At 41.5% G+C, this 14,182-nt stretch overlaps 2 protein-coding genes across 5 annotated transcripts in view; both read left to right on the top strand.

Annotated features, from left to right (window-relative positions):
* PARP4 (poly(ADP-ribose) polymerase family member 4) overlaps positions 1-5,828 on the top strand; it is a 75,056-nt gene extending 69,228 nt beyond the window's left edge. The window contains exon 34 of the mRNA XM_069601721.1: positions 4,953-5,828. Coding sequence (XP_069457822.1) covers positions 4,953-5,148 — 196 coding nt within the window. The 3' untranslated portion in view covers positions 5,149-5,828. The remainder of the gene's footprint in view (positions 1-4,952) is intronic.
* A 3,619-nt stretch (positions 5,829-9,447) lies between these two features.
* Positions 9,448-14,182, top strand: part of MPHOSPH8 (M-phase phosphoprotein 8) — a 48,729-nt gene continuing 43,994 nt past the window's right edge. For all 4 annotated transcript variants that reach the window (XM_069601734.1, XM_069601732.1, XM_069601733.1 and 1 more), the window contains exon 1: positions 9,448-9,942. In XM_069601734.1, coding sequence (XP_069457835.1) covers positions 9,718-9,942 — 225 coding nt within the window. In that variant the 5' untranslated portion in view covers positions 9,448-9,717. The remainder of the gene's footprint in view (positions 9,943-14,182) is intronic.

The following is a 14,182-nucleotide window of genomic DNA, read 5'->3' as shown; positions in this document are numbered from 1 at the left end:
AGCAAAAACAAACAAAACAAGTGTTTCCACCTAAAAGAACATCCTGTCTCCTCATTTGCCTTTTCATGTAGTGCTTCTCTCCCAACTCTAGATCCACTTAGATAAAAACAGCTTTACTGGTAACAGATCTTAAGGGGAAAAATATTGATCAGGAGGCAAGAAAGCTATTGATAAACACCTCCCAAATACAAAAATACTAGTCAGGAGTTACTACACCAACTACCAGTTTCACATACAGTCTCCCTTTAAGGCTAAGATGATCCTATTTTACAAGCGGTAGAGGCAACAAGTTCCAAGAGAATTCAGCCTTCTTTGAAACTAGCCCACATGCTCTACAGCGGACACTATAAGCACAGCTTTTATGGCCACCAAGACCAGGGTTCAGATCCAATGGGAAGGGGAACTGGAGAATAACAAGTTTTTTAACCACTTTTACATTGAATAAAAGTGGATCGTAATTTATGCTGAGCGATTACAAATCAGCTATGTTTTTATGAAGTAATTGGAAATAACTATTTTACAACTATTTCCTATTTGAAAACATTTTTTCAAGGCTGTAGTTCACAAGTGTGTGTATGGAGGGCAGGAATGTGGAAGATGAAGATGGATTATTTAGTTAAAAAAAAAGGCTCAGCCATTTCTTAACTACCTTGTAAAAAGCTGCAGCGAAGTATAAGCACAGAGATAACTGTTCAAGGGAGCCTCTCACTGGAGCTCTTCCACTGCGTGCAGGTCGGACAGTGTTTGCGCAGAAAATGGCTCAGAGAGTTACTGTGCTGCTGGCTCCTGGTTCAGTGGTCCTCTCACTACAGCACATGGCTTGTATGTGCTTTTGGAAAATCTAACATTTCCTGGGCCTGGGACAAGAATACAAATAGAAACTTACATGCTATATGTCTTAAGTATTTTAAAATTGCAGATTTAACTTGCAGTTAAATACGTTTAAAGCTCCACCCCAACAAATACAACTTTGTAACCACCTAGAAGACCAGGTTCAGATCTAGAATTCTGGGACCTCCCTAAGTTTTATGCTTAAATGTGGCAGCGTGTGACAAGGATGTGACAAGTTCAGGGGCCCCAGCCCTTGGCTGATGCCTGGTACCACAGAGGCCTTGGCGGCAGGTATGAACACTCTGCTTGCTCATTAAAGCTGCATCTGTACCCATGCATATGATACAGTGTTGTATATATACACACATGCACACACACACACACACACACACACTTTTTTCAAAAAAGGCAAGATAAGGGGAAAACTAACAAAACTAATAAAATATTTTCTTTGACGGAGAAGGAGGAGACAGAATGGAAGTTAGGTTTCTCATGTACTTTGTTTTATGAGACTTTGAAACTGTGTAAATCTTTTACCTAATAAAGTCCAGGTATCAGAGAACAGAGGTTATGTTAAATTATACCATGGGAATGTAGTCAGCAGTGTCTGGAATATCAGGAAATAAATGGCAAGAGAAAAAAGAGAGGAGACGTGAAACCTATAAATTAAAGGACATTTAAAAAAAAAATAGAAGGACGTTTGAAAGGAGGCAAACATAACTTAACCCTCATTTGGATCCTGATTTGAATGAGACCCATTGTACTTTTTTCTTTTAAAAAAAGACAGGGAAATTTAAACATTACCTGAATATTTTGTGATATTAAAGAATATTCATAACTATTTTTAAGTTTCACATTTAAGAAAAAGTTCTCATCTCTTAGAGATAATATGCTGCTGCTGCTGCTAAGTCATTTCAGTCATGTCCAACTCTGTGTGACCTCATAGACGGCAGCCCACCAGGCTCCCCCATCCCTGGGATTCTCCAGGCAAGAACACTGGAGTGGGTTGCCATTTCCTTCTCCAATACATGAAAGTGAAAAGTGAAAGTGAAGTCACTCAGTCACGTCCGACTCTTAGCGACCCATGGACTGCAGCCCACCAGGCTCCTCCATCCATGGGATTTTCCAGGCAAGAGTACTGGAGTGGGGTGCCATTGCCTTCTCCGAGAGATAATTTAGATAAAACTAAAATAAATGAGTAAATCTATTTGTACCTTCTCACAGTTCAGTTCAGTTCAGTTCAGTCGCTCAGTCGTGTCCCACTCTGCGACCCCATGAATCACAGTAGCCAGGCCTCCCTGTCTATCACCATCTCCCGGAGTTCACTCAAACTCACGTCCGTCGAGTCAGTGATGCCATCCAGCCATCTTATCCTCTGTCGTCCCCTTCTCCTTCTGCCCCCAATCCCTCCCAGCATCAGAGTCTTTTCCCGTGAGTCAACTCTTTGCATGAGGTGGCCAAAGTACTGGAGTTTCAGCTTTAGCATCATTCCTTCCAAAGAAATCACAGGTCTGATCTCCTTCAGAATGGACTGGTTAGATCTCCTTGCAGTCCAAGGGACTCTGAAGAGTCTTCTCCAACACCACAGTTCAAAACCATCAATTCTTCGGTGCTCAGCTTTCTTCACAGTCCAACTCTCACATCCATACATGACCACTGGAAAAACCATAGCCTTGACTAGACCCACCTTTGTTGGCAAAGTAATGTCTCTGCTTTTCAATATGCTTTCTAGGTTGGTCATAACTTTTCTTCCAAGGAGTAAGCATCTTTTAATATCATGGCTGCAATCACCATCTGCAGTGATCTTGGAGCCCAAAAAATAAAGTCAGACACTGTTTCCATTGTTTCCCCATCTATTTCCCATGAAGTGATGGGACCAGATGCCATGATCTTCGTTTTCTGAATGTTGAGCTTTAAGCCAACTTTTTCACTCTCCTCTTCCACTTTCATCAAGAGGCTTTCTAGTTCTTCTTCACTTTCTGCCATAAGGGTGGTGTCATCTGGATATCTGAGGTTATTGATATTTCTCCCAGCAATCTTGATTCCAGCTTGTGCTTCTGCCAGCCCAGCGTTTCTCATGATGTACTCAGCATAGAAGTTAAATAAGCAGGGTGACAATATACAGCCTTGACGTACTCCTTTTCCTATTTGGAACCAGTCTGTTGTTCCATGTCCAGTTCAAGGACCGATTAAATTCTCCACTTCTGGAAAATTCCCTGCTGGTCCAGTGGCTAGGACTCCACACTGTCACTGCCAACACCCCAGGTTCAATCCCTGTTCTTAGAACTAAGATCCCGCAAGCCATGCAGCTCAGCCATAAATAAATTAATAAATTCTCTACTCCCAACAGCATCAGACACGAAAGAGGTACTCAGAAAATAATTAACTGAGCATTTAACTATATGTAATATATAACTTAATTTTAAAAAGCAACATGTTTTAAATGAATATCTGGACAAATACCTTGAAGAACTAGTGGAAGGGACTGTTTGATTTACAGGCACAACCAGTGAGCCACCTCCTCTTTTTAAATGTTTCCCAATTATGATATCCACTGGAATAAGTATTAATAACTTTGAGTCTCCTTTTGAATTGTAGTGGCACAAACTATTAAGTCAAGATTTTGAAAAATGGTGAAGTATATTCCATCACACATCATAACACCCATGCCATTACCCTATCACTGTTATTGTGTGGGCAAAATGATTTGTTGGCACTTTATAACAATATTTTAAGTAATTTTTGTTTCCTATTTATGCATATTTAAAGCTTTTATATATTTTCGGCTTCATGATGTACATAACCTTAATGCAGTAGCACGTTGCTTGGAGATATATGAACAAAATTTTCATGTTAGTAGAACCATCAAAATTTACAGGCCATCTGGATTCATGAGAATATTTAAAATCATCTTGCTGCTTTCAGTAGTTAGTAACTGTTGGTAGACTAATAATTATTGGGTCTTTTTAGCCATGTTGGGTATGCCAGCTATTTAGTATGTTCATGTCATCATATTCAGCTAACATTTATTGATTGCCAACTTTGTGCGAGAGACTGTTAAATTTTAAATTCATGCTTTTTGTTAATCCCCACAGCAAACCCATAGGATCTTGTATCACTGTCATAACTGAAGAAACAGACTTCCAGTGATAAATGAAAGCTGTAACAATATCACACAACTAGGGAATTCCCTGGTGGTCCAGTGGTTAGGACTCTGCAGTTTCACCATTGAGGGCCAGGATTCAATCCCTAGTCAGGCAACTAAAATCCCGCAAGACAGGTGGCCAACAACAACAAAAAACCAATATCACAACCAGTGCTGTGTGATCAGAGGCAGGATTTGAACCCAGCTCTTAACTACCACACTACTCTGATGGCCTTTTCCCAGTTCATGGTCGGGGGGGCAGGGGCGGGGAAGATGGAGAAAATTCTCCAGGTTTTCAGTTTCCCCCATATTCTTTGGTATATGTCACCACTTGTTTGCTAGCAAGTTCTAGCAGACAACAAAACAATGAGGAAGTAGCTAACTAATACTAATGAGCGATCCCATGGTTTTTCTGAGTCTTTAGTTTGAATAATTGACACCATTTTCTGGACACAAACTTGAAGTTTTTATGTTATGCACATTTTACAAGTAAGTTGTTCCTCATTTGTGTGCTAAAATTAAATATATACCAGTATCTTGGGTGACTCTCAGGTACTTTACAAGTAAATAATGGAGTTGAGAATTCCTGGGACAATAAAAAGGAGAGAGAAATGAAAGCCTTTGTAAAATAGCATCAAGCTTGTCCTTGAAGGATAGAAAGGAGATGACAACAAGCAAACATGTAAAGGGCCGGAGAAGCTGTAGTTGTCCTGGAGCGAGAAGAACATGTGTCACATGCGGGGAAGCTGGGCAGTGAGGGGGCTACTCTGTTTCCAAGTAATTGAATAAGTTAAATGCACCATGTCAGACAGGTGGAAGAATTTTCACAAAATGTCAAAGGAAAAAAAAAGAGAACTGTTTTTATAATCTTAATTTTTGACAGATTTTGTCTGATATAATGTGCTAGATTTGGTACCACATGACATTTCATATGTAATTATATTCTGAAATTGATGGAAAGATGTGTTTAATCTAGGAATATTCCCTGGGATTGTGAGAAAATAAAGAAAGCCAGTGAGTGGCTCAGAAGAACTGAAGGGCAGTACCCATCCATCTGCCAGCGGCTGGAGCTGGGTAAAGACTGGGACTCCGCCACCAAGCAGCTGCTGGGGATCCTGCCCAGAGATGCCCGCTCCCCACCTCACAGGCTCCTTAAGCACAGCCAAGGCTGACGCTCATGCACTTGTCTTTTAACATGCACTCATGCCTCATGTATATGATAATCAGATATAATAGATGCCTATAATGAAGTCTAATTATGATTTTATTCAGTATAGCAATCACTTTAAAATAAATGGAAAAAGGCTATTGTTTCAGTGAACTAACAAGCAACTATACAATAAAAATTTCAAGGAATTCCCTGGTGATCCAGTGGTTAGGACTCCGAGCTTTTAACACTGTGATTCTGGGTTTGATCCCTGGTCAGGGAACAAAGATCCCACAAGCCAAGCAGTACAACCAAAAAAAACTTTTTTAGATAAAAATTCTAATATTACAGACTTTTTTTAAACCAGAGGTTGGGGGAGGGTGGAGATTGGATAAAGGTGATCAGAAGGTACAAACTTCCAGTTACACGATAAATAAGTACTAGGATGTAATATGCAGCATGAAAATATAAAACACTGCTATATAGTACATGTGAAAGTTGTTCAGAGACTAAATCCTGAGTTCTCATCACAAGGAAACATGATCTTCTTCTACTCTATATCTGTGTGAGGTGGTGGATATTCACTAAACTTACTGTGATCATCATTTCATGATGTTTGAGGATCAGATCATGGTGCTGCCATCTTAATCTTATAGTGTGCTAGATGTCAATTATATCTCAATAAAACTGGGAGAAAAAATCAAATCACTACCCTCTTTGACCTGTAAACTCCACTGGTAGGAATTGTACTTCTAGAAATTCATCTTACAGAAACATGGACACATTGACACACGCAGGTATCATATGTGCATATATACATAGTGCCATCATCCAGCATATGCAATAGAGCTCATCTTAAAAGCTATACAAATAGGTGTTTACGAGATAGAAATCTATGATGTCATATTCCAAACCTCTGAGGAATAGAAACTTTATTTCTGTCTTACACACTTTGAATTTTAAAAGTTGAAATTAAAAAACTTAAAAAATTTTACAAGGAACGTATATACTTAGTTTTTATTTCAAAAAATACATAAAAGCAGAGTAGTGTAATGACCCCCATCAAGACTTAAAGTATTTTGTCAATTGTTTTACATGTAGAACAGTCTTCTCTCCCCTCTTGCTGTCTTACCGAATGTCCCACATTCCGGATATGTCTGACTGTGTCCATTTCTCTTTCCCCATATTTCCTGTAAACTGGGAATTAAATCTGTAGTCCCGAGGAGATTAAGGATCAATGTTTTTGTCAATGTGAACCATGAAGTCTGGTTTATCTGCTTTAATAATGTTAACATTGATTAGCAATTTTCCAATATGAAGTTGTTTCCCTACAACCAGCATATATCTGTGGAGAGATACTCAACATCCAGTTCCTTATCAGTCTTTCAGCTAATGATGCTGTTGTCTGAATCATTTTAAGAAATATTGTGATTCTCTATTTTATTTTCTTCTCATTAGCTAGAATTATGAAATAATAAGCTGTCCCCATCAACTGATGTTGCTTTATAATATTTTTAATTATAATTTAAATACTTTATTTTATTTAAAATATTTAATATTGTAAATATCTCAAATTATTAGAATTGCTGTCCTTCTTTAGAGGCTGAGAGTCCCTGGAGGGCAGGCTGTGATGTATTTATCTTTATGTTCCTAACACCTAGGATGCTTTTAGCGAGCCAGCACAAAGATCTGCTGCATCAGAGTCGTACTCTGTTAATTTAAAAGTTAATTTTGTAAATTAAGTTGTCAACTAAAAACTGTCACTTGCCATCTGCCTCTACAAGGATGAGGTCATTAGCCACTGCAATCTGACCTACAACACCCCCTGAAAGGAACTTGGGGCCAGGATCAGGAATGAGACTCTGTGCTTTGGGAAAAACTTGCAGGACTGGCTTTCAGATAGATATTTTCTGGAGATTTTATGAGCCCAATTCTCACACCTCCTCATACCTAGAAAAGCACGAAAGTCATTAACAAGGACACCTGCTCCTAGCGACTAGCAGTGGCCCTCTGCCAAAGCAGGTGCTTGAGTGTGAGTACCCCCTTCACTGAAGTCACACCTGTGCTGAGTCCCCACCTCTTAGGAGCACTTCCTCCAGTGCTGGGGAGAGCCTGTCTTCTGCACAGAGTTCTCATTTTACCCCAAATAAGACTTCGCTCACAATTCTCACCTTGTGCATTTATATCAATCAACAAAATTCAAAGTTAAAGAAAAAGCTCCTCTGCCACAAAGTCTCTCTTTGCTAATTTGCAATACAAAGAGAAAAATATTTCACCTAACTACTGTGGGAGCAAAGAAGAACTAAAGAGCCTCTTAATGAAAGTGAAAGAGGAGAGTGAAAAAGTTGGCTTAAAGCTCAACATTCAGAAAACAAAGATGGCATCTGGTCCCATCAGTTCAGTTCAGTTCAGTCGCTCAGTCGTGTCCGACTCTTTGCGACCCCATGAATCGCAGCACGCCAGGCCTCCCTGTCCATCACCAACCCCCGGAGTTCACTCAGACTCACATCCATCGAGTCAGTGATGCCATCCAGCCATCTCATCCTCTGTCATCCCCTTCTCCTCCTGCCCCCAATCCCTCCCAGCATCAGAGTCTTTTCCAGTGAGTCAACTCTTCTCATGAGGTGGCCAAAGTACTGGAGTTTCAGCTTTAGCATCATTCCTTCCAAAGAACACCCAGGGCTGATATCCTTCAGAATGGACTGGTTGGATCTCCTTGCAGTCCAAGGGACTCTGAAGAGTCTTCTCCAACACCACAGTTCAAAACCATCAATTCTTCGGTGCTCAGCTTTCTTCACAGTCCAACTCACATCCATACATGACCACTGGAAAAACCATAGCCTTGACTAGACCCACCTTTGTTGGCAAAGTAATGTCTCTGCTTTTCAATATGCTTTCTAGGTTGGTCATAACTTTTCTTCCAAGGAGTAAGCGTCTTTTAATTTCATGGCTGCAGTCACCATCTGCAGTGATTTTGGAGCCCCCAAAAATAAAGTCTGACATTGTTTCCATTGTTTCCCCATCTATTTCCCATGAAGTGATGGGACCAGATGCCATGATCTTCGTTTTCTGAATGTTGAGCTTTAAGCCAACTTTTTCACTCTCCTCTTCCACTTTCATCAAGAAGCTTTTTAGTTCCTCTTCACTTTCTGCCATAAGGGTGGTGTTATCTGCATATCTGAGGTTATTGATATTTCTCCTGGCAATCTTGATTCCAGCTTGTGTTTCCTCCAGTCCAGCGTTTCTCATGATGTACTCTGCATAGAAGTTAAATAAGCAGGGTGACATCACTACATGGCAAATAGATGGGGAAACAGTAGAAACAGTGACAGACTATTTTTCTGGGCTCCAAAATCACTGCAGATGGTGACTGCAGCCGTGAAATAAAAAGATGCTTACTCCTTGGAAGAAAAGTTATGACCAACCTAGACAGCATATTAAAAAAGCAGAGATACTACTTTGCCAACAAAGGTCTGTCTAGTCACAGCTATGGTTTTTCCTGTCGTCTGAGAGTTGGACTATGAAGAAAGCTGAGCACCGAAGAATTGATGCTTTTGAACTGTGGTGTTGGAGAAGACTCTTGAGAGTCCCTTGGACTGCAAGGAGATCCAACCAGTCAATCCTAAAGGGAAATGAGTCCTGAATATTCATCGGAAGGACTGATGTTGAAGCTGAAACTCCAATACTTCGGCCACCTGATGCGAAGAACTGACTCATTGGAAAAGACCCTTATGCTGGAAAAGATTAAAGGCAGGAGAAGGGGACGACAGAGGATGAGATGGTAGGATGGCATCAACGACTCGATGGACATGAGTTTGCTTAAGTTCCGGGAGCTGGTGATGAACAGGGAGGCCTGGTGTGCTGCAGTACATGCGGTCACGAAGAGTCGGACACCACTGAGCGATTGAACTGAACTGTGGGCGAGAATTCATTTGGGGGGGGGGGGCACTTTTGGTCAATCACTTATAACCTGGGCAAATTACTTTTTATCATGCTCTCTGATTTTCCGGGGGGGGGGGGGGAGGGGCGGGCCGTGCGGAGAATCCCTACTAGAACTTGGAAAATAAACGTTTTCCTTATCTTTAAACAGCACTCCCCTAAACCGTAACAGCACTATGAGTTGCGTTTGATTGGATCCTAGGCGTTTATCCTAGCTACATCACCCAGATAAGAATCCCGGCCAGGGAAGAGGTTTCGCCGGCTATCTCTCTGGCCCGCCTGCTCCACTCCCTTCCTGCTTCCCGCAAGCCCCGCCCGCCCGCTCCCCGCCCCGCTCCCCGCCCCGCTCCTCACCTCACTGCCCAAAGCCCCGCCCCGCCGACGCTACCCCGAGACTCTCGCCGCGGCCTTATGTCGCGGCTCTTCCTTCCGCCCAAGGCACTTCTCCCCCCTCGGCCCGCCCACCTACTTCCTGTGGGCGGTGCGGGGCTGAGGCGCGCCCCCGTTGACGTGTTTATTGTGCGCGAGCGTCGCACCTCTGTCCCGAGCCCGCCATTGGCGCTTTCCAGTTAACCGCGTCCGACTGGCTGGGGTTCGGGGCCGAGAGAGGGGCTCGCTTGGCGGCCCCTCTCCTGGCAGTTTGGAGAGCTCCGTTATGGCGGAGGCGAAGGGGGAGGCGGAAGGAGCCAGCGTGGCTACAGTTCCTGGTTCGGGTGTCGACGGCAATGGTCAGTCGCCTGCAGTCGAAGGAGAGGGAGTTGGGGCGAGGGGCAAAGAGAAGGACGTGGCCGCGAAAGGAAAGGAGGCCGGCGGGGACAGCGAGGAGGACGGCGAGAATGTGTTCGAGGTGGAGAAGATCCTGGACATGAAGACTGAAGGGGTAGGTGCGGGCCCGGGGTGATGCTGCCCGCGCAAAGGGGCTCCGGAGGCAGTGTGGCGGAGGTCCAGCCGCGGGGGCGCTGAGACCAGGGCTCCCTACTGGGCCGCCGTCCTCGGCGCGAGGGCGGCGTCTCGGCTCCGAGAACCGAGTGTCCTCGCCGCGCTCTGCCCCGCGCTTCCCCATCCCTCGTGGGGAACCCTGCTCAGTGTCTTGTTTGACCCTGGTACCCCCAGAGTGAGGTGCTTCCTCCGTTTGTGCCCTTACGAAACTGTGTAGACCGCTGTTTTACATTTCAAGACTTCATTCTTTACATGTTGGTCTCTTGCTAGATTGTGAACTCCCTTAGTACAGAGACTGTTCTCTTTATTAACTTGTTAACGCTGGCACTTGAGTCCGGTGCCTAGCATGCAGTAATTGCTTAATGTGTATCAGGTTGTTAAGTGAGTGAACCAGTTGTGGCCTGGCGGAAGGTGAGTGGGTGTAAGGATGGGCAATGGGAAGATAATATATTTTAGTAAATGGGTGTAGGGTGACCAAAGGCCCTACACGATGGTCCTCTGTGTGTTGTGTTTTCAGTTCAGTTTCTCAGTCGTATCCGACTTTGCAACCCCATGGACTGCAGCACGCTAGGCTTCCCTGTCCTTTTTATTCCCTATGTTTTTTTAATTGTCTCTCATTTCCCATTTGTCGTATGCTACTTTTTTTTTTTTTTTTGCGCATTCATTCGGTAGAGTTTTGTTTTCAGTTACTGCCTGGTAGGTGCCGTGTTAGGTCCTGAGGATATAGAGATGAATTGTAGCATACACAGTTGCTGACATAAAAGATTCTCTTGTCCAGTGGGGGATAAATAACTAAAAATCCAATGTCGACAATATTATTGTTAGTTGAAGTTAGGGACATTCTTACGTATTTAATTTTCCCAATTACGTTTTAAGTACCTTGAGGTGAGAGGTGCAGCAGTCTTACACTTTTGTATCCCCTGCATTTAACATAGTGCCAGGCAGGTGGGAAATATTCAGAAAATAGTTAAGACTAAGGTCATGTCTTCACAGTTAAGGTGATTCACTTCTTGATACAATATTTTATTTTGTTAGCTTCGAAGGATTGTAGGAACTGCACCTAAAGCCCCATCTTTAAAATCTTTTTCCTTTAAGTGGAATCTCACTATATTTGTTTGGTGTGCATCTGCTTTTTTTGCTCAGTAACATCTTGGTGAGATTTAATCCCTGCTGTTGGAGCTATGGTTTTTTTTGGTTTTTTTTTTGGTTGCTGCTGAGTACAGTTGACCTCAAACAACTTGGGCCCTAGGGATGCTTGGCCCCGCACAGTTGAAAAGCCAGTATAACTTTTGACTCCCTCAAAACCTAACTACTAAAGGCTTTTTTACCAGAAAGGGAAGCCTTACCATAGTGTAAACAGTTTAACAAATATTTTGTATGTTATGCGTATTATATACTGTGTTCTAATGAAGGGCTTCTTCGTGGCTCAGCTGGTAAAGAATCCACCTGCAATGTGAGAGACCTGGGTTGGATCCCTGGGTTGGGAGGATTCTTAATAAAAAAGTAAACTAAAGAAAAGAAAATATTAATAAAACTGTAAGAAGAAAATATATTAATGGTATTGCCTACCCTATTTACATTGTTTGTTTACAAGATGAATTACCTGTCAGAGCCTACATCAATATTGTCTTAAATAAAACATTTTGGTGTTGTATGTATTACTAGTAATACTGACATCAACAATGAAAAGATAATGTGAAAAAGTTGAATGATTCAGTGTTTTATGGTAGCCTAGTGTAATCAATCAGAGAAGGCAGTGGCACTCCACTGGAGTACTCTTGCCTGGAGAATACCATGGTGGGAGGAGCCTGGTGGGCTGCAGTCCATGGGGTTGCAAAGAGTCTGACAGGACTGAGCGACTTCACTTTCACTTTTCACTTTTATGCATGGGAGAGGAAAATGGTAACCCACTCCAGTATTCTTGCCTGGAGAATCTCAGGGAAGGCGGAGCCTGGTGGGCTGCTGTCTGTGGGGTCGCACACAGTCGGCCACAACTGAAGCAACTTAGCAGCAGCAGTGTAATCGATACAGTTGCTTCACAGTAGCCTGGTTTGGGCTTCCCTGGTGGCTTAGTGATAAAGAATCTGCCTGCAGTGCAGGAGGCGCAGGAGCTGCAGGTTAGATTCTTGGGTTGGGAAGATCCGCTGGCGGAAGGCATGGCAACCCATTCCAGTATTCTTGCCTGGAGAATTCCATGGACAATCCATGGGGGTCACAAAGAGTCAGACATGACTGAAGTGACTTAGCACAGCACAGCAGTCTAACCTAGACACTAAAGAACAAATCATTAGAAAATTTTTATGGCATACAGTATTACAGTCATATTTATAATATAGTATCAGAAACACATTTTTAAAGACATTGTTTACCTTGAATAATAAGCTAATATTCAGTTTCTCCAATTAGAAAAGAATGATAATATAATTCTTTGAAAGCAAAGTTATAACACATTAAGAAAACTTAACACATTAATTTTCCATTAACTGTCACTCGTCTTATGCTTTTGTAGTAATAGACCAACATCTGCATATTCTTCATGCATTCTTTGCATACTTTTTCTTAATTATTTCAATATTTCTAGACTATATGGTTCATCTGCAGCTTTTTTCAAATTGCTGAAAATCTCTAAAATTTTTTCCAATATATTTATTGAAAAAAATCTGCATATAAGTGGATCCCACAGTTCAAACCCATGTTGTTAAAGGGTCAACTGTATTCAGTTGTATGAATATATTACAGTTTTATCTTTTCTACTACTTTTGTTGGGTACCTGGGTTGTTTCCAGTTTTGAATAATGCTTCTGTGAACTTAACTGATGGAGAAGGAAATGGCAACCCACTCCAGTACTCTTGCCTGGATAATTCCATGGACGAAGGAGCTTGGTGGGCTACAGTCCATGGGGTCACAAAGAGTCAGACACGAGTGAGTGACTAAAAGGCAGGAACTTTACTGAACGTGTCTCCTGGTGTATTGTGCACAAATGTTTCTCTTGGTTGTCTTGCTATATTCCTAGGAGTGGGAGGTATACACTAGGAGGACAAGATGCATGTCTTCAGCTTTAAGAAACTGTTTTCAAAAGTAGTTGTACCAATTTACACTACTACTGCTGGCTTAGGAGAATTCCTTTCGTTTCGCATCCTGTCAACACTTGATAATCCGTCTGTATTTTCAGCCAGTAGTGGTGATGTATTTGTTGGTATTTCCTACTTGTAATTTATATTTTTCTGGTTTTCGCATTAGAAATCAGCGTTGAAATCATTGAGCGTCTTTTCATATATTTAGTCATCATCTGGTTATCGTTTATGAACTGCCCTTTCAGATCTCTACTGAGTTGTCTTTATTGATTTCTTGTATTCTGGATTCAAACCCTTTGTGACTGATGTCATGTAAATCTCTTTTCCTGCTATGTCTTTTTGGTAAATAGAATATGATTAATGTAGGAAAAGTTAATTTGTCTTGATGTTGAGTGCTTTTAATGTCTGGTTTGAGAAATCTTTCCTTACTCTAAATATTCTTTTTTTTTTTCTTTTCTGAAAGCTGTGTTGTTTTGTCTTTCTGACTTATGTTTGCACTTTACTTGTAATTGATTTTGTGTATAGTGTAATGTAGGAGTCAGGTTTCATTGAGCAAATCTTTCTTTTTATTTTTTAACATTGTAAATTTTAGAATCAACTTGTCAATTTCCTTGCACACAAAAACTTTGAGTTTTTATTGAGACTTGCATTGAATTTGTGGATAAATTTAGGATTAATTTATTTTTTTCAATAATATTTAATAACTCTCTTTTTAAAAAATAACTTATTTGGCTGCACCTGGTCTTAGTTGTGATGTGTGGGATGTTTTTTGTTGTTGTTAGTTTCTGCAGATGTGATCTCTTTAGTTGCAGCCTGTGAATTCTTGGTTGCAGCATGCAAATTATCTGACCAGGGATGGAACCCAGGCCCCCTGCATTGGGAGCAAGGAGTCTTAGCCACTGGACCACCAGAGAAATCCTGTTTTATAACTTTATAACTTTTTTATAACTTTATGTTGAAGTTTTAGTAAATTGACTTTTAGGTGTTATTGATTTTCCAGTGCAGTGGTAAGTGATTCTTTGAAAAGTTTCCTTGTCTTACTGTTTGTTGCTTATGCAATTAATTTTTGTATATTTACTTTTTGTTGAAGAGATTCCCTTTATTTCT

Source organism: Ovis canadensis, chromosome 10 (genome assembly GCF_042477335.2).
Source record: "Ovis canadensis isolate MfBH-ARS-UI-01 breed Bighorn chromosome 10, ARS-UI_OviCan_v2, whole genome shotgun sequence".
NCBI classification, from domain to species: Eukaryota; Metazoa; Chordata; class Mammalia; order Artiodactyla; family Bovidae; genus Ovis; species Ovis canadensis.
Note: the sequence above shows the minus strand (reverse complement) of the source record. Positions and strands in the feature narration are given on the sequence as shown.